Source organism: Centrocercus urophasianus, unplaced genomic scaffold, assembly GCF_019232065.1.
Source record: "Centrocercus urophasianus isolate 14NV4802_14NV808 unplaced genomic scaffold, USGS_Curo_1.0 seq_19, whole genome shotgun sequence".
Classification (NCBI taxonomy): domain Eukaryota; kingdom Metazoa; phylum Chordata; class Aves; order Galliformes; family Phasianidae; genus Centrocercus; species Centrocercus urophasianus.
In genome coordinates, this window is record NW_024884744.1 from 19,401,682 (window position 1) to 19,421,044 (window position 19,363).

The 19,363-nt window shown below is 54.6% G+C and overlaps 1 protein-coding gene across 2 annotated transcripts; it reads right to left on the minus strand.

Moving 5' to 3' along the window:
• Nucleotides 1–720: 720 nt before the first annotated feature.
• Nucleotides 721–17,631, minus strand: IGF2BP2 (insulin like growth factor 2 mRNA binding protein 2). Of its 2 annotated transcripts, XM_042820692.1 has the most exons (17): nucleotides 17,379–17,631; nucleotides 16,829–16,889; nucleotides 13,082–13,130; nucleotides 12,704–12,755; nucleotides 12,286–12,349; nucleotides 11,387–11,459; nucleotides 11,187–11,254; nucleotides 7,457–7,591; nucleotides 7,014–7,136; nucleotides 6,644–6,779; nucleotides 6,346–6,474; nucleotides 3,836–3,904; nucleotides 3,505–3,621; nucleotides 3,074–3,148; nucleotides 2,804–2,935; nucleotides 2,611–2,724; nucleotides 721–2,386 (listed from the first exon to the last, which is right to left on the minus strand). In XM_042820692.1, exons 1-17 carry the CDS (start codon nucleotides 17,566–17,568, stop codon nucleotides 2,291–2,293), a joined length of 1,683 nt encoding a protein of 560 aa, XP_042676626.1. In that variant the 5' UTR covers nucleotides 17,569–17,631; the 3' UTR covers nucleotides 721–2,290. The 2 variants fall into 2 exon arrangements, with proteins under 2 accessions (XP_042676626.1, XP_042676625.1); XM_042820691.1 differs by having other exon boundaries at nucleotides 11,187–11,459.
• Between the last annotated feature and the right edge of the window lie 1,732 nt (nucleotides 17,632–19,363).

Genomic DNA, 19,363 nt, shown 5'->3' on the forward strand with positions numbered 1-19,363 from the left:
CACACATCTCGCAGTTGCAGTAAATCACAGGTGCAGGGAGCTCCCCCTTTGCACCCCGTTTTCATACAGGGGCAGTTTGAGCCCCATTTAGGCCATTCCCCATTGGCTGCGCACCAATGCCCAGCCCACAGCTGGTCTGCCTGCTCTTGAGAGCTGATACTTAGCAAGAGACATGGCCCCGGGAACCAGCAGGGATGCTTGAGCTCTAGGGCTGCATAAGCACAACTGGTGGTCTGTCAGAAAACATGAGGTGGCCTTGTTTTGGCTTTGCCAACTGGAGAGGCACAGTGGTGATCTCAGTGCAGAGAGGTGGCTTTGATGATGGTGACATCTCTGGAAGTTCATGCAACTGCTGTCCATGCCTGCAACCCCTCCTCAAAAAACTAGATAAAGAGCTCACGTGGGAGGTGAAATGTGGCTGCGGTGAGGCTGCTGCAGCCTGAGGGGGTGGGATGTGGGAGGTTGGGCTTCAACCTGAGTCCATCGGGTCAACATCCAGCCCCAAGGTCAGCAGCGAAGACGCGGCACGCTGGAGGCTGACAGGGACAGCACAGCTCTTCCTTTGGCCATCAGGGCCTCCACGTTGCTGGATTTACAACAAAACCCCCAAGTCCCCAACCGCAGCCCTACAGTCCACCCACCCTTTTCCCCCCCGGGGCCTGTGCTCAGCCTGGCCACGGCCACCACAGGGCACAGGAAAGAAAGCAACGCAGAGCAAGCTCAGGCTCTTGTTAGCTGGATATATTTTGTTTTTTGTTGTCGTTGGCTTTTTTCACAGAACACTTTGCAGCAGACAAAAACTGGCATTGCAGTCTGTCGGTACATCGCTGGCACGGGCTCAGCCTTCAGCACCTCGCCGGGCGGTCAGCCCTGGTCCTTTCTTTTGCCGCTTGGCTTTCATCACCTTTTGCTATTTTATTTTTTTCCTTTTTACCTTTTTTTTAATTATTTTTGTGTTTTTTTTTTCTTTTTTTTTTTAATTTTCCTCTCCTCTTTTGAACGTTTCTCCAAAGGAACGGCCACTGGCTCTGGGCAAGCTGGAGATTACAGAAGAGCTCTCGGACGCGTGGGCTGGTTTTCCTCCTCCCGCCTCGCAGCTGATTTGGTCGAGATAGTTTTCCAACTTTTGTTTTTATTACAAAAATAAAAAAAATTGCTCCAACTATCAGTTTTACAAGGCATACAAAAAATCTCTAAAAGGGAAACACAAGCGCAAGGTGCTGAGGTACGAAAACCTGAGGTAGTTCTTTGTGTGTGTGTGTGTTGTGTTCTTGTAAAAACGTTTGCAAGGTCTTTTCTTTCTCCAAGCCCTGGGCCAACAACGTTTTGAAAATATTTTTTTCCCTCTTATTTCTCCCTTCAATATGAAAAAAAAAAAAAGCTCCCAAAAAGCAATTTATCCTCCAAAAGAGCCCTGGGGAGAGCGGGGGGTTGTTCTCTGCGGGCTGACCACGGGGCAGGGCTGGTTTTGGGGTGCTAACGTTGAGCACAGCTTTGTCTGGCAGTGATGGAGACAAAGAGATGGACAGATGGACAGGGCGTGGGGCAGAACAGATGCAAAACCCAGTTGTGAAGCAAAGAGGAAAGGGCGTGTGAAAGGGAGAGTTTTCTCTGGTAGGAGACGGTATCCCTTCTGTTGGCTCATACAGGCAGTCCCCATGGCACTGCTTTCACAGCCCTTAAGAAACTGCTCGTTAACACTTCTTTAATTGTTGTTCCTGCTGGCAATCCTACAACTCTGTGCTACTGTGCATTAGAGAACCACTGGACTAGCTCTTTTCCTTAAGCCTAGAAAAGCCTGCTTTGACTAAAACAAACATCCCACCCCTGTGACATTAAAAAAAAAAAAGAAAAAAAGAAAAAAGAAAAAAAAAAACAGAAAAAAAAATTATAAAAAAAATTATAAAAATTAAAAACCAGCATTAGTTTTGTTATTGATATATTAATTCTAAAATATAGGACCGGCACGGACACCGGGTGCCGGATGGGATCCTCCAGCCACACCTGGCCAGGGAATGGTTGCAAAACGGGGCATTTGGGGGGAAATAATAGAAACGATTAGAAAAACAAACAAACAAAACAACAAAATCCCAAAGCCCTCTGCCTATGTTAGTCCAACTAAAGGGATAGCGTCAGGAACCGAGTCAGGCGGAGGCTGTGGGATGGAGAGGCCGGGCGCTGCGGGGTGCAGGGGGCCGTCCCCACGCCATCCCTGTGCCCCGCGGTGCTCTTTGGTTGCTCCCTGCCCGTGCTGGCAGGGGTACATTCATCGGTGCGCTGGGAGGGAGCCTCACTTGCTGTGCTGCGAGGCAGGGGCTCCCTGAGCGTGTTTCTGCTCCTGCTGCTTCACCTGCTGGACGATTTCCCTGATCTTGCGCTGTGCAGTCTGGAGAGAAAGCGAGAGGCGGCGGTCAGGGGAGCCCGGGGTGCCCAAATGTGTGCTTCACCCGGACGGAGCCTATCTTTAATTTCTGCACTACCGCCACTGGGGAGAGCTGCTGAGACGCCAATAGTGCCTCCCAGAGCCGCCAGCAAAAGGATGCTCGTGTAGGGCGGGCATCTGGAAGGCAGAACGCGGAGAGGTGAGAGAAGACGCAGCGAAAGCCTCACCTGGCTGGCAAAGAAATGCCCGATGATCTTAACGATGACCTCCTCATTTTCATCCGGGGTTTGGTCTCGGGGCACGATGACCTCTGCGCTCGTTAAGTTTTGCAGCTCGTTCACCTGCAGCAGAAGGCAGAGCCTGTGTTGCTGGGGTAGCCATACCCAGGAGGACCCAGCCCTGCTGCTGCGCCTGCCGTACCGTTTTGCCACCTTTGCCTATCACACGGCCAGCTGCAAAGGAAGGCACCTTGATGTGGGCTTCAAGCTTCACCTCTTCTTTGGGGTTGAAGAAGTTCTCTTCTTTCAGCTTCCCAAATATTCGCCCCTGGGCCTGCGGGAGGGTGATGTGAAACGTAGGAAAACAGCAGCCTGCACCCCAGCACCAATGAGCAGTGTCCCCCAGCCCCATCACCCACCAGGGACACAAGGGATACCCGAGTTGTGCTCCCATTCCCAGCACTGAGCCCACCTTGAACTGTGCCTCAGGTGGCCCCGTGATGATGACCATCCGCTCAGTAGCATCAGGACCTTCTGCTGGGGCAATCTGCAAAATAGGAGGGGGGCAGGAGTGTGTGAGCAGGCTCTGCTTTGGCAAGACCCACCTGGGAGGTGCTGTCCCCAGTGCTCCATGGGGACACCTGGCCTCGTAGACACTACCTAAACCTCCCTTCCCTTCCAAGGAGAGGCTGATCCAGCTCCTTGGCACTTCTGGTGCACACTCAGCCATTGCCACCCACATGCCTGGAGAACATCAGGGTGCTGCAGCATCCCCCAAGACACAGGGATCCACACAGAGAGCTGCAGGGATAGGACCACCACCCCATGGTGGGCACCAGCTCTCTGGAGGAGCCCCTTCCCACCCCCTAGGAGGAGAAAGCCAGATGTGAGGCTGCTGCTCACCTTGATGGAGGCCCCTGCGAAGCGTGCCAGCTGCTTGATGTGCTGCCCCTTCTTCCCAATGATGGCCCCCACTGCCTGCGTTGGGATGAACAAGTTCACAACCTCCTGCTCAGGGAGCTGCCAGGGAGAGCAAAGGTTTATCCTTAACTCCTGCTTTTTTCCATTTGCCATTCCTGATTTTGAAGGTGGTTGGCACATGACCTCCAAAACCATCCCAACCAGAGCCTGCCAAGCAGGAGCATGGCACTGTGTGGGGACAAGTGCTACCCCAAGCTGCATCCCTGCCCTGGGGACAGCAGAGGGGGACCCATGGGGAAACAGGGGCACTTACGGGGTGCTGATGTGGAAAGGCACCAACGGGGGAGGCTCCATACAGCCCTGAGAGGTACGCCGAGGAGCTCTGCAGGGGGACAGGGAGCAGAGTCAGGGACGTCCCCAAAACCCGGGACAGGGACATGGGGATGTCCCTCAGTCTGCAAACCGACACCAAAACAATGCTGTGACCAACAGTGGTACTCAGCGAAGATCGGGTTACAACTGAATCTGTGACTATTTTATGTCATGGATTCATGACATGATTCTCAGTGCCAGAGGAGATAAAGTAAAGGTTGCACCAAGCTTGTGCTCCAGCCACAGGCATCATCTCCTGCACCACAGCACCCTGCCCAGCCCCAGGGACACGGGGAGCTCAGTACTTCCCTACTCCTCCTCACACCACGAGCATCCTTCCTCATGCTCCACACACTTCTCCAAAACTCAGGATTTGAGCTCCAGCCACCTCGATCACCACTCTGACAGCGACATGGATGTAATATTAGGAACAATTTCTTCTTACAAAGAGTGGTGAGGCACCAGCACAGCTGCCCAGGTTGGTGGGGGACTCACCATCCCTGAAGGTGTTCCAGAGCTGTGGAGATGTGGCACTGAGGGATGCGGTCAGTAGGCACAGTGGGGCAAGCTGGGGTTGGATGCAGGGATCTTGGATGTCTTTTTCAACTGTAATGACTTCTAGGATTTCACGTGAAAAACAAGCCCCAGTTCCTTGGGGGCAAGGAACTGCCTGGGAGCCAATTCCCTGTTTAGCATTGGCTTGCTCCTTGTTTTGCTCTGGGAAATACACAGTTTTGGGTAAAGGAACCCAGGAGTCTGCCTGGAAGAACTGAAAGCTGCTCCAGTCCATGAAGCAAGAAATGCTGCTGCCAAATTAGATGTTCCAATCTGCATTTCCCAAAGGCACCAACCTGTACTTCCCATCCTCTCTCAGAGACATACGGACAGACAGACTGACTAAGCACCCCGTAGACATGAAGTATGCTGAGACACTCCCCTGCTGCTCCACAGGCTGAAAGCAGGAAAGGAACGAAAGGGCTCCCTTTGCTTTCAACCTGCTCCAACGCTCTTTTGCCCTGAATTTAGCAATGCCCAGGGGACAGGGACTCATCTGGGTATCACCACACATGGCCACAAGCCCCAAGGTCACACCCAGCCGCCTCTCTGCACCACAAGCCCATGCGCATGGGCTCAGCACTCACCGTTCTCCTCCTGCCACTCTGCTGTTGGCGTTGCCAGAAAAAGAAAACAGTACAAAAGTAAATTAACATGCAGTGAGGCATCCTCCCTGCATTTAAAGCATCTGAGCAAACACACAGAGAGAGATACGGACAGGGAGCTGGACTGGCTTCGCAGGTTTGCACTCTATCTCTTGGTCACACTAAGGGTGCCCTACAGATGCTAGGGGACAAGAGGTTGTTCACCACCACTACAGGGGCCTGGTGTCCTCCCTGCCCACCATCCTCATGGGTTTTTGGCTTCCATGTGTCCTGGTGTGTGTCTGTGCAGCTCAACACGGACACATGTAGGCATAACGCTATAATGGGATGGAAAGCACAGCCATAATAGCAGCATGTCAAAATCTCTGGCTGCAGCAGATGAGGATAAGCCCAAACGCAGAAGCCACGGATGCAGAAATGAAAGGAAGAAACTGTTTACCTTGGGAACTCCTCAGGTAGGCAGGGATCTCCAGCGAGATACCCTTGCCTCCACTGCCAACCCTTAAACAAGGTCTGGGAAGTGGTAGATCCTGGTTCCACCCTTCCAGTCACTCAGGTACAATGCATGCACCTGGGTTGGCCCTGCCTTCCCACCAGGTGCTCAATCACTGCTTCAGGCCATGACTTAGCATTTCCACTACAGTAGGCAACACAGCCCAGATACCCGAACACATTCACATACATCTCCTTCCTAAGGCTGTACCTACATTTAGTAGTTACAAGACTTATGGAAAAATCAGAAAGACCTGTTTCATGTCAACAAGAAGAGTTTCTAGTGGTGTTTCTCTCTGAAGATATGCCCTCAGTAATCACAATCCTCTGAGTGTCAACGAGCAGGGGGTGCTGCTGCTTCTCCCCATCCCAGACATGCTCAGCATGCTGGCAGCAATGCCCACAGGTCCTGCCACAGTTCAGCCTCTCTGAGGAGGTGGTGCACCCACATCTGCAGGGCACCACCTGGCCATGACGCACGGGATGCAGATAGTGTGGGTAAAAAGCAGAGAACCACCATCAAGACATGGCAAGTCCTAGGCAGAGGTGAGATTGAGCTCAGCGCAACACCAGCATGCAGCTCATCTACCCAGGGAGCAAAACCCAAAGTGGGACAAGCCAAAGGCATTCACCTCCTCTCCTCCTAGGAGTGAGCATCTTCCCAAACTAGCCAAGAGCTGGAGCTCTTGCTCAAGGCTCCCCATGCCATTCCTCCCACAGCTACAGCATCAACCCAACTCCAAGAGCTACAAAGACTCCCACAAATTAACACCCACACCCCAAATTCTCATGCACTTACTGCAAAAGGGTGGTAAGGGGCGGCTGCGGCAGCACCTCGAGCCCCCACTGAGGATGGGAGCATGGACAGCCCTGTCGAGAAGATCCCCAGAGCGCTAAGGTTCAGTCCTGGGATCAGGTTGGCCTGTTGCTAGAAATGTAAAGACACACAGAGATGGTTGAGTGGGCTTTTGAGGCTTTTTACCAAATAGCACGGCCCTGTCCACAACAGATTGTCCCCCACAGCTCCATTTTTTTCTGGTTGCCTCAGCAGTGGCTCTGAAGCAGTGGTATGTCAGAGGAGTGGGTTGGGAACTTACATTGACAGCCACGATGTCGTTCTCATAGGCCTCTCGCAGCTTCTTCATGATCTCCACTTCAGCATTGGAACATGCCTCTGTGCTGCCCTTCACCGTGATGGTCCTCTCAGGGTTATAAATAGTTAAATCCTGCAAACTAGCCCACATTCAGACAGAACAGGAGATGCTGTTATATTGCATGCCAAAAAGAAAGGAGAACTATCAAAGCAGAGAATAGGGATCGACCTCGGGACAGCACAGGGCTAAGATGTGATGCTCTTCCCCAGTGCCACTACCCATCCTTGATGAGGAACATACAAAGGAGGACGTGGCTGCATGGTTCAGTGGTGTGCTGGATGGTGGGGAGCTGCCAGCATTACCCAGCACTTACGGTGAGATGGTGATCTTCGTGCCGGTGTCCTGCTCGATCTTCTTCAGGTTGCGGCCCTCCTTGCCTATCAGCCTCCCCACCAGGCTGTTATGTGCTAGGATTTTCAAGGGGATCTCTTCTGCTCTGAAATACGAAAAAAACCCCAAAATCTTAAGGACCAGTTGGCCCAGAGAGTGTTCTCCAGCAAATGGCAGCAGCAACTTGCGGAAGGAACAGAACACCACTGCATCCCACTGCTTTTCCCAGCTTCTGGGGAAGAGGAGCTTGGGGACTTCTCAAACCTGATGGCACTCCTGTGTTTCACATGGTTTAGAATCACAGAATCGTTTCAACTGGAAGGGAACTCTCCAAGTTCACACACCTAGAGCAACCTGAGCTTCTGGACCCCACGGCACTGCCCAGCAAACCCACTGACATGACATGCCTCAGCCAGGGGCACTTACGATTTGGTTTCATCAGCTTCCTTCTGCATGATGTCAAGAATCATGCGGCACGCCTCGGAGCAGCCCTCTGGTGTGGCATGGATGGTGATGGGCTTCTCAGCAGCGCCAGCATTCTCCTTCCGATGGATGTCAACCCTATGGCGAAACAACCAGCAGAGAGAAGGCCCTGAGACGAGGCTGGTGTTGCAAGAAGGTATCTGAGCGTATAGCTTTCAGCTTGCTAAACACAAACAGGCTCATTTCAACATCTGATCCGTCTTTGGGCAAAGCTGATGTAACATCTACTGCCCCTTGGAAGCAGTGTTTTGCTTCCGCTGATTAGATCGCATCTGGCCTTCATGTGCCTCTGCCATCTGCCTGGGAACAGCGGGATGTCAACCCCCATCCAACAACACGCCGAGATGGGGTCGAACAGATCTCTGCTGGACAGAACCCTCAGCAGCCAGCTCTGTCCCTGTGGCTCATCCTGCTGGAGCAGGGATCGGCTCAGAGCCTTCTGGCCAACTTCAATCTCTCTGCACAATACCTGAGGCTGCACAGTACCGCCACGTCCTCCAGGACAGAGGGACGACTTACCCGTGGTTTCCACAGCCTGGAGTCACACGTGCACGTTAACAACAGCTCTTGTACTCACGCCCTTCCATGTGAGACCAGAAAGCTTTCCCCTGCGCACTGGCCGAGCCCATGCTCTATCTCCTCGCTCCTCCCTCGGCAGGTGGCAGGAAGGAGGCACGGGCCTCACCGTGCCTGGCAAGGGCCCTGAGAGAGAGGAGAGAGGAAAGCAGGGTAGGAGATTCCCGGGCACGAACCACACATCTTGAAGAACAGCTTTCCTCCTTTTCCACCGCATCGTTGACCCCCCAGAGGGCAACTCGGTGCAGCCATCTTGTTGGCTGTGTGGCCACCATCTTGCAGCCAGCCTCGACCTCCTTGGAAGGTGCCATACTCGCTGTTAAGTAAATGTCACCAGCGTCACAGGTTCAGCTCCATCGTGGCACTGGCTGGCAACAGCCAAGTTCTTGCTTTTCTATGAGGTCCACGTCCCAACCAGGACTGTTTGTGGGTGCTGCAGGGCAAGCAAGGCCAAGTGTTGTAGTGTGAAGGGTGTCCCCCAGCACGATGCCTGGGTGATGAGGGGTCACAGCAGGTTCACGTGGGTCATCTCCTCCAGGAGCCCACCAGCCAGCACACAGGACTACGAAGGCTTCATCTACAGGGAAGGGGAGCAGCTGGGCAAGCCTTCCCTGAGCTAAATGTCTACTACAGCAGCTTTGAAACGAACTTGGGGGTGGTCTGAGCCAAGCACTGAAGAGGAAGAGCAGAGTCTGGTAGCTTGGAGGGCTGTGTCACTCCAGCAGATGTCCTGCAGCTCTGGCTAGAACTGCTCAGGTAGGACACGGGTCCTCCTTGGACTGTACAAAGAAGCACTGGTTGATTTCATCTCTGCTTCAGTTGTGTCTATGGCACAGTGACCAAGCTGCTTGCTGTCCTTCACACGAGACACCTTCCAAGCTGCTCCAGGCTGCGGAGCTCCATCAGGTTGACTTGGAGGACTTGTTCCTTCAGAGGCAATGCTCAGCAAGCATGGGGACATCCCCTGCCATCCCGTGGTACAGATGGGCTGGCAAAAGGATCACAGAGTGCCAGCAGAGGGGACAACAGGTCCGTGCTTCAGCGTGGTGGTGACATGTTAACACCAGCTTGATGTGACTGTTGGGAGGTACACGGAGGAACCTGTGGCCACTGCAAAGAGAATGGAGCTGGGCACCTTCTTGACCCCACAGGCAGCTGAGGTTGGTGGAGACGGGGCTGTGCCCTGGTATCAAAGTGGAGCTGAGGGCCATGAATGAGCTGGATGGAGACTCCAAAACAGTGAGGATCCAAGAGAAAGATAGGCCAGCTTTCCTGCTGGCCTACAATCCATCTCAAATGTGGATGTGCAAGGATGAGCTCAGTCTGCCAAGAGGAGACAGGACACCAGGAGCAGGCTGCTGTATCCAGGTATGTCCTCCCCACAGAGCCAGAGGGCTCCAGGCATCCCGGTGCTGATAGTGCACAGGTCCAGTTAAGTGGGAGGATGGAGAAGGGGATTGCCATGGAATAGGATGGGTCAGACTAGGGTTGGTTTTGTCCCCAGAGCTCAGGAAGCATCTCTGGCCACTGCTGAGCATGGTAGCAGGCATGGGAAGCCTACACCTCCGCAGCAGAAACTGCCCACACAGCAGCAAACGTTTTGGGGCAGAAATCAGAGCTTGCAGAGGAAAACTTTCCAGTCTCAGGTGGCAAGGGTGAGGGCACACCCACTGCCAAGTACACTCAGGGACTCACCTGGAGAAGCAGGGCTGCCGTGAGCCAAAACCTAGCACACATTGCAGCTGGGAGGGCAGCAGGTGCCTTCACAGCTACGAGGTGGCCACGCTCCCCTCCTTAGGGTGCCGCCCCCTCTCCATACAAACCTCTTTTTGTCAACCAGGACACCTCTAAAACCCATCGCCCATGAGCTCTGGGAGCAGGGGATGGTGGCAAAGAAGATGAGCAGAGCTTGAGCTCCAAGTTCAGCCCAAGGGACGCATGCATGTAAATCTTCAAACATTTCTCTTACCCAGGCTGGAGGTTAACTTTTCATACAAGAACGGGCAGGATGGGCACCAGTCTTTGCTAACTGCTGGCAGGAGCAAGCATCAGCAAAGAGAGCATCCTCCTGAGCTATGCCAAGCACTACACCACTCTGCTCTGCAGATCATGGGGCACAAACACGGGAGACCATAATACAGAGATCTGCAGTGGTCAGCGTGTTTCAGAGACAGCTGAGCATCAGCTGGGGCTGGAAGGAATTCGGCTCAAGCGGATGCAATATTAAGGTTCAAATAATTTCCTCTAAAAGCTCCTCTGAGAAATAGGACGCCCTGGAGGATGTTCTGGTACAGGAGGCTCATGTCCTGTGGGATCAGCGGGTTCAGGATGATGAACATGGGAGAAGACAGCTTTGGGTTAAACACAAACAAATCTGGGTAGAAACAAAGCGTGCAGGAAAACCATGCAATCAATGTAAACATCGACATGAGAAACATGGGAAACTTCAACAAGACAGTCCTTCTCTTGCTTTTCCTTTTTCTTCAAAAGTAAAAACATCAGATTGTGAAAAAAAAAAAAGGCTTCAAATTGCTCCAAAAAGCCCAACCTTCATGCAACACTTGCGCGGCAACCCATTTATCCCTATCTGACATCTCTAATCATTACAGAGCACCAACAAGGAGCAAATCCCATGGGCAAAGTTAGTCACCATCTCTCGGATCCCCATTTTATCCCCAAATTTGCCTATTTTCTCCCAGTGCTCAGCCCAAGCCATGTTCTCAGGGTGAGAGTTCTGTGACCCAAGTGATGCTGGCTGGCTGACTGCAGTGAGCGCATCCATATTGGGGCTGCACTGGAGCTGGCAGTGCTCTCCTGCTTTGTAAAGCACCAAGCTTCGAAATCTCCATTTCTGTCTATTTATAGTACAAGTTTCCCTCTGAGAGCCCTGCTGGAAGCAAACTCCCCCCAGGCCAGCAAGGATGTATCTGGGATGTGGGGTTGATCTGGCCGACCCCATGGGACCCCATGACAACGGGTCAGGCTCGCTGCCCTCTGAGGAAGCTACACCCCAAAAATACAACGTTTGCCAACAGTTCAAAAGCAAGGTAACCTACAGAGTCCTGCAGAAGGAAAGAAAACCATTCGAGGTACTTACTTGGACTGGGTTTGCTTAGTTAGGTTCTTTATGGTCAAGCCCTCCTTTCCTATGATCGCACCAACAAACTGCGTGGGCACCAGCATCCGCAGTGGGAAATCGAGCTGTTTGGGCTGTGAGGAGCCCCCCGGGGAGGAGCCCTGCTCCCTGGAAGCGTGGCCCCCGCGGCGGGATCGCTGGGGGGGCGGAGGGGAGCTCACCTCTTCATCCGGGATGTAGGAAACCTTGAAGGAATAGCTCTCAAGCTGATGGCCGCTGAGCTTCTCGATTGCTCTGTAAGGCAGGGAGAGAAGGGCATGGTGAAGGGGTGCCTTCTAGAAGTCAGTCAGATGCTTCTCATGGCTCCAGGGAGCAGAAATGGAGTTTTTGCCAATCTGGGCCTCCAACTTGGCTTGCCCCCAGATGCCAAGAGGTACACGCAGGACTCCCACCAAAGCAGTGGTTCCTCAGCACCTCTCCCACCTTCCTCTCTGTATTCCTCCTTCCCAGCAGCTGAGGCTGGTTGTACTGGTGGTAACACAGCACATTACCAGTTCAAGTCTAGAAGACAACTCCTGGATGGGCTGCTCATAGGACCTGATACCCACAGGGACCTGCAGGCTGGTAGGAAAGATGGGGTGCGGAGGGCACAGCAAGTGGACACAGCTGAGTGCTGCCTGGGGACAAGAGAAGGCACAAAGGGAACAAGCACAGGGCCATGAGACAGCCCTGGAGGTATTTGAAGATCTACGAGATTAAAAACAACCCAAGGAAGCCGAGGGCTTGGGAAATTGCAACTGCGCTTTGCTGTGAGAATTCATGTGGTTGGCTGGAGATCTGTCTTGCCTGGAGGGTCCACAATGAGGGCAATGGGGCTGGTACTATCTCAGGTCTCCTCTTGCTTAGATGCTGCAGGGCTACAGCTCTCCATGGGAAGTGCCATAGCAATGTGGACAAAACCTATCCTCATGACATGGAGATGCACCAGCTCTTTGGCTCATGGAAAGACGTAAATGTGGCTGCCCCTGCCCATGCACGGTGCTTCACCAAGTTCCCAGAACAAAAAGAAAACACAGACAAGAGAAAAGAAAAAAAAAAAGAAAAAAAAGAAGCCACTTACACTTTTGCTTCTTCTTTTGTTGCATATGTAACGTTGACAACTGCAGTTTCTGTGTCTGTGTTAACTGGGGGAAAAGACAGTGAGTGTCAGTGCACAGCAGGAGATGACCAGCACTACCACTCCATCCTGTGGTACCCCATGTTTGCAGCAGAGGGCAAACCATTTCCTAATCACTGTGAAAACCACATTTACATTTGCTAGGATTGGCCCTTCCAGCATCGGCTGTGGGGGATGCAATTGGGATCAGCAATGGGGCTTTTGCATAGATGGGGGGATGCTGAGAAGAAAACCATGGAATCATGGAGTACCCTGAGTGGAAAGGGACCCAAGGGGTCAATGAGCCCAGCTCCTGGCTCCACACAGGAGCACTCAAAATCCAAACCCTAAGCCTGAGGACAGAAATAGTGAATCACCTTACCTTGCTCTACATTCTCCACTGTCCCATACTGAGCCAAGAGACCATCCAGCACCTGGGGAGAGAGCAGCAAGTGGGAAGTGTGGGGCAGGAGCCATCCGGGCTCAGAACCTGCTCCACCCCTGACCTCCTTCCAAAGTCAGTTTTGGGATGAGCCATTTCTAGGAGGACTCCTCTGCTCCTCAGGGCCATTTTCAAGCCACCTCTACCCAAAAGCTCTATCACCTTCACCCACCCACACCCCATCACTCCAGAGAGACCAGAGGAGAGCAACAGGAAGGAGCCCAGCCCTCCCCACCTCCCAGCTGGGATTACTGGAAGGTAAACAGAGGACCACATGGGTGCTTTGAGGGGGCACAGAGCAAGCGTGGTGCTTCTCACCTCCCACTGCAGGTGCGGGGGGATGTTTCGGATCTGGATCTTTCTGCTCCTGCAAAGAGAAAGCCCCGAGTTGCGGTGGCGGGCGGGCAGCCATAGCAGGGGCTTTCTGGGAAGGAGACAGCAAGACCCCACCAAAGCACCCCGCTGCCCAGAGAGCCCCAGGGGACAGCCCCGAGTCCAGCCCCGGCCACCTCCTGCCGAGCCTGAAGCCATCTCAGGAAAGCTCCATCCCCATAGAGCTGACGTGTTTCCAAGGAAACCTCTCGGCACAGCCTCCACGCACCACAGCAGTGCAAGATGCAGGCACACACCTGCCCTGCAGCCCAGGTGCCGCTGCCACACAGCTCTGCATCCCTGCACTTCTCCCTCTGGGTCTCCTGCACCTCCCCGCTGTGTTTTAACAGATGTTATTTTTCCCCTTTTTGCTGCCGTTTTCAGCCCAGAGCATCTCACAGAGCCTCCTTTCCCTACGGCTGCATGAGCGCTCAGCCCGGTGCAGGGAATCTGCAGCCTGCTTTGGGGACCCACCAGTGGCCAGAGGTTTTGCAAAGCTTTGCCCTTGCTTGGGAGCAAGCTCCAGGTGGAAGCATGCTAGGGATGTGATGCTTCGGGTCACTGTTCCCAAAATACTTTTGCAAAACACCACTAATACACAGCCCCTCTTTGTGACCCTCTCTACGCTGCAGATCTCTCCAAAGGGGGCTCTGCCAATAGCAGAAATGGAGCACTAAAAGACACGGGGAAGCCAGAGCCAAAGAACACAGTCTGCTGCGGCACTACCAAACCCTGATCCCTCCAGTGGCCACAGACTCCTGTCCCTGCTGTCACCAGGGGGATTTCAGGGCTGGGTGCACAGCTGCAAGATCCCTGCATGGCGAGGAAAAAGATTAATCCTATCCCATCCCATCCTCTTCATCCCAGCCCACATCCCATCCTATCCCATTCCATCAACTTTACTGCATCCCACCCATCCTATCCTTCCCAACCCACCCATCCCTACTCCCATCCCACTCTACCTCATCTCATCACACTCATCTTGTCCCACAGCATCCCACCCATCCCATTTTACCCCACGTTCCATCTCACCCCACCCATCCTGTCTCAAACCACCCATCCTTCTGCATCCCATCCCACTGCACTCATCCTTTCCCACAGCATACACCCACACCATCACACCTCATCCTCATTTATCCCACCTACAGAATCACAGACTTGTAGAGGTTGGAAGGGACCTCTGGAGAACATACAGTGCAACCCCCTGCTGAAACAGGATCCCTACAGTAAGTTACACCCCATCCCATCCTACTATTATTGCCACTGAGAGTTTGTACTTCAGACCCCTGCTTGAAGCAGTGCTGGATCACGATACAGATCTGAGGGTTAATTAATTAATGGTCATCATTATTTTTATTAAGTCCCATCTCTGGGAGCACCTCAGGCTAATTTAAGCCCCCTCAAACTCCAAAAGCAGACCCCACGATGAGTACACCTGCACCCCTCCTGCTCTGCAGCAGGCTGGGAGGAATCAAACAGAGTAATACCCATCATCACTAATGATGGTTTACGGACAAGCACCTGACCAGCACTGCCAGCCCCACGGCAGCAAGCTACCCTCAGCTTGGGGGAATGGGTAAATCCTTTGCATGGGCACACGAGCAAAGCCTGCTTGTTTCCCACGGCTTTGCTCACACAAATCACAAACACATGAGGAGAAATAAAAAACAACCAACCAAGTGCAGGCATCAAGAGCTAAAGCCACAGGCAGTCAGGGAGACACCCACCTGCACTGCCCCCAAATACCGAGCTCTGTTGGTTCCCCCCCCCCCTGCTCGGGGTCTCCCATTTGGATATGGGGTTTGCATGGGGAGGAGCATCTCTGCACTGCCCCACATCTACCAGCACGGCGCCCAGGGCTGCTCCTGATGCTCTGAAGGCATTAAGGTCCCCCCACACACGTGACAGCACAGCCGTGGGGACGCATAAGCGCGGGGCTGAGCGCTGCGGTGTCCATCTGCCAAGGTTTTTCCAGATTAAGGGGGGGGATGAAGGGGGGAGAAGGAAAAAGAAAACAAACACACCCTCCATGTTATCCCCTTCCTCCACGGCATTTTTTTCCAACCCCAACCCCAGAGGTGGCCGTGGCCACATGCTGTACCCTGGGGAGGGACAGTGGCACTGGGAGCAGAACCCACCGGCACAGCACGGGGCTCTGCAGTCTAAGTCCTGCACCACCAAAAACATGGAATATCACATGAAAGCAACACGCCAGGGTCAGTGTGTGAGCCCTCCTGCAGCATCACCTCCCTCTGATTTGCTCTGAATTCCATTTTGAACCCGGAGCAAAGCTATTCGTGTCCAAATGAACCGAAAATCCAGTTTTTTCTGCCCTGGTTTTATGGCTGGCAGCACACTGGCCTGCTCTCAGCACGTGTGCAGTGCTGCTCGAGGCTCTGCCCGCAAAGCTCTGCCCCAAAGGAGCACTGCAGCCACTGCCAAGCTGTGACAGTGGCAATACGGGGCCGGGGGCATGAAGCCCGAGTTGTGCCCTGCACCAGTGGGAAAAATAATCCACCCTCCAGAAGGTGCTGCAGCGCAGAAAGGATGGAAAAATAAAACAAAATAAAATGGAATGAAAGATCGAGGGCACCCAGGGGTGCCCAGCACGGAGCCCCCACAGCCTCTGGGGTTTAACAGCCGGAGGAGTAATTCCTGCTGGAAGCCACAAACTCGTTTGGAATCGATTCTTTCCTGAAAGAACCCTTTGAAAACGATTCTGTGTTGGTGGAGGCAGAAAAGGCTCCCCCAGCTCCCCCCCAAGGAGTGGGAGCTGCAGTGGGGCTGTTCCCCCACCCAGAGCACTGGGACACGAGCTGTGCTGTGGCGCCCAGGCTGGGCTTCGGGTGTTCCACTACTGCCAACGTTATCATCATTGCTATTACTACTATTAATATCATGATTCGTATGGCTGTCGCTATATTGCTGTTATTTCCCATCTGCCCCCACCACCGGGATGCTCAGCCCGTCCTTAGGGGCACACCAACAGCGCACCCCCCCGGCGCCCCTAAGCAGAGCTCCCTTTCCCTGCTGCAACCAAACGGCAACCCGCGTTCCCAAAAACTCCCCCAGAACGAAAAACAAAAAAACTTTCGTAACACATTATTTAACCCGCCGACACTCAACACAGACGCACACAAACCCATCCCGACGGCGCAATCACCGATTTTCAACTCGCAAACCACGAAATCGAGGTATAACGAGGTGCGGATGCGGCAGCGAGCACCCGTCGCTGCGGCTCGCCCCCGGAGCGTCGCTGCCCCCGAAAGCACGGCATAAACCACGCAGGCACAAGCGAGGCTCAGCCCGCAGCCGTCGCTTCACACGTCGGGTGGGGAAAACGCGGGTCGGAACCGCGATGTCGCGCTGCCCCCGGCCGCGTCGCGCTCCGGGACACACGGCGCTCGCTCCGAGCTCGTTGGGAAACGGAGCGCTGCGGCCCACCCGGGGCAGGAGAGGTGTTCCTCGCGGGTGGAACGTGGGGAGAGTGACGGGGACACCCCCTCCCCGCGCCCGTGCTGCTGCTGCTGCTGCCCGACCCCCCCCACCGCTCTCTCCTCCCCGCGCGGCGCTTCGCGGAGCGAAAGTAAAAGCGGGCGCCGCTCCCGCGCCCCCCCCCCTCCCCCCCACGCGTGTGCGCGTGTGTGCAGATGCACGGCCCCGTGCCCCCTCTCCCCGCAGATCCCCGCTCACCTGAGCTTTTTGGGCACGGAGTAATCCACCTCCAGCACTTTGCCGTGCAGCTCCGCTTTACCTGCGGGGAAAACGCGCTCAGCACCTCGCCAACCCCCCCCCCCCCCACACTCCCCGGGCCGCCCCCAGGCGAAGCCTTTCCCTGGGCACCCCCCGCTGCATACCCCCCATCCCCACTTCATCTCCCCCACTCCGCAGAACGCGGCCCCGCGGCGCTGCTCCCCCCCCTCCTCCGCCCGCGGCCGCCGCGCCGCGCCGCCCCCCCCTGCCGCCCCTTCGGCCGCCTCCCGCTCCGCGCCCCCGGCGAGTTGGGGCAGCGCACCTCGTAAAATGGTGCCCGGGGCCGGGGGGGTGCCGGGGGGGCGGCCGGCTCCGGGCTCCGCCGTTCGGTCGCCCCTCAATAAAATCGGAGAAAAAAATCAGCGAAAAATTCGTAGGGGCCGGAGAAACCGGGAGGGGGGGAGCGGGAAAGAGAGGGGCGGCCCGGGGGGGGACCCGGAGCTCTAACGGGGAACGGGGGGCGCGGGGGGGGCCGCGCGGGGCCGCTCACCCGAAAGGGTCTCGATGGCGCGGATGGCCCAGTTCTGGTCCGGGTAATCCACGAAGGCGTAGCCGGACTTGAGCAGGACCTGGCCGGCCAGGGGCAGCTTCCTGTCGCCGAAGAGCTGCCGGAGGTCGTCGGCGGTGGCGGCGGGGCTGAGGTTACCGATGTAGAGCTTGTTCATCCTCCGGCGCTTCATGGGGAGCCCCGCGGCTCCTCCCGCCCCGGCGGCCGGAGATGAGCGTCGGGCACGGCACGGCGCTGCGCCACCCGCCCGGCCGAGCCCGCGGCAGCCCTGCAACAGCGCCCCGCCGCCGGGCAGCGGGCGGAGCCGCGCCGAGCCGCGCCGAGCCGAGCCCGGCCCGAGCCGCCTCCCCAGCAGCGCGCCGAACCCCCGGCGCTGCCCCGCCGCCCCCCGGCCCACCGCCGCACGTGGAGCCGCGGCCCCCCCGGCGGGGATGGGCTGTGCCGTCCCCGCCTCGGGGAGGGAGCGGGCAGGGGGTGAGTGCGGGGATGGGAGCGGGGGAGATGGAGGGAAAGTGGGGAGGTGGGAGAGAGGGAAGAAAGTGGAAGGAAAGGCAGGGGGAAGAAAGGTGAAAGAGGGAGAAAAAAGGGAGGAAAGGGGAAAAATAGGAAAAGAAAAATCAGGAAGAAATAAAAGGGAAAGGGACGACAAAAAGGAAAAGGGAAGGAGAGGGAAAAAAGGGAAAGGAAAAGGTGAAAGTAAAGAGGGAAGGAAAATAAATTGAAAAGGGAAAGAGAGAAGGAAGAGGGACAGAAAAATGGGAAATGAGGAGAAAAGGGGAAAAATTGGCAGAATAAAAGAAGAGGAAAGGGAAAGGTGGAAGAAAGAACAGAATGAAAAATGAAAAGGTAAAAAGAAAGAAGGGAAAGATACATTGAAAAGGGGAAAAGAAAGAAAGGAAGAGGGAAGGGAAAGAGGAAAAGGGGAAAAAGTATAAGAAATGAAAAGAGGGAAAGGAAGGGGAGAAGGGATGGAAGAAGGAAAAGGGAAATTGAAAGTCAGAAGGAGGAAAGAAAAGGGAGATGAAAAAAGGGAAAGGGAAGGAAAAGAAGAAAAGGTTAAAAAAGAAAAAAGATGGAAAAGGAAAGGAAAAAGCCAAATTGAAAAGGGAAGGGAGTGGAAAGAAAGGAAAAGGGAGGGAAGAGGAAAAGGAAAAATACAAAGGAAGGAGAAGGAAGGAAGGGAGGTTGAAAAGGGATAGAAAAAAGGAAAGGGGACAGAAAAAGGGATGGAAAAAAAATGAATCTAAAAGGAAAAAAGAAAATGAAAAGAAGGAAAAGGAAAAAGGTAAATAACAAGGAAAAGGGAAAAAAAAAAAAAACGAAAAGAATGGGGGAAAAAAGAAGAACGGAACAAATGAAAAGGGGTAAAAGGAATAGAAAAGTTAAGAAATAAATGAAAGGGAGGAAGTAAATAAAGGAAGGACACCCAAGGAAGCTGTGGATACTGCTGCCAATGCACATCTCTGGCCGAGGGGCTCCAGCAGCCCAGCACATCCCCGCTGGCTGCTGGCAAAGCCCCCAGGCCGGCCACCCCTGCAACAAGCAGTGCCTGTCCCCAGCCCGAGGCCGTGGGCACCCCGAGGAACCAGCAGGTACTGCTGCCTTGTGCTCAGCGAGCTCCCACTGCTCCTGCGACCACAAGGCCGTATCTCTATGAAAGAGGCTGTGAGCGGAGCCTAAATAAAGGCGGTGGAGCCCAGCGTGGCGGGAGGGAACAAGTGTCCTTGGAGGGCAGCGCCGTGCCTGCTGCCAGCTGTCCTCTGCCAGTGGCCGGCGAGCGGATTGCCTGGGCGTGCAGCAGGGCTGAGGAGAGCAAAGCCCCTTCCCTGCTCGTGGCCGTGTCATGCGGCGGCGCGATGGTAGGAATAGCGGTGACGGGTGCTTGATGCCATGCGTACAGCAAAAATAGATGTGGTCAGACTGCGATGATGCAAAGCCAGAAGAATCCTTTCTCCTCCGATTTCTTC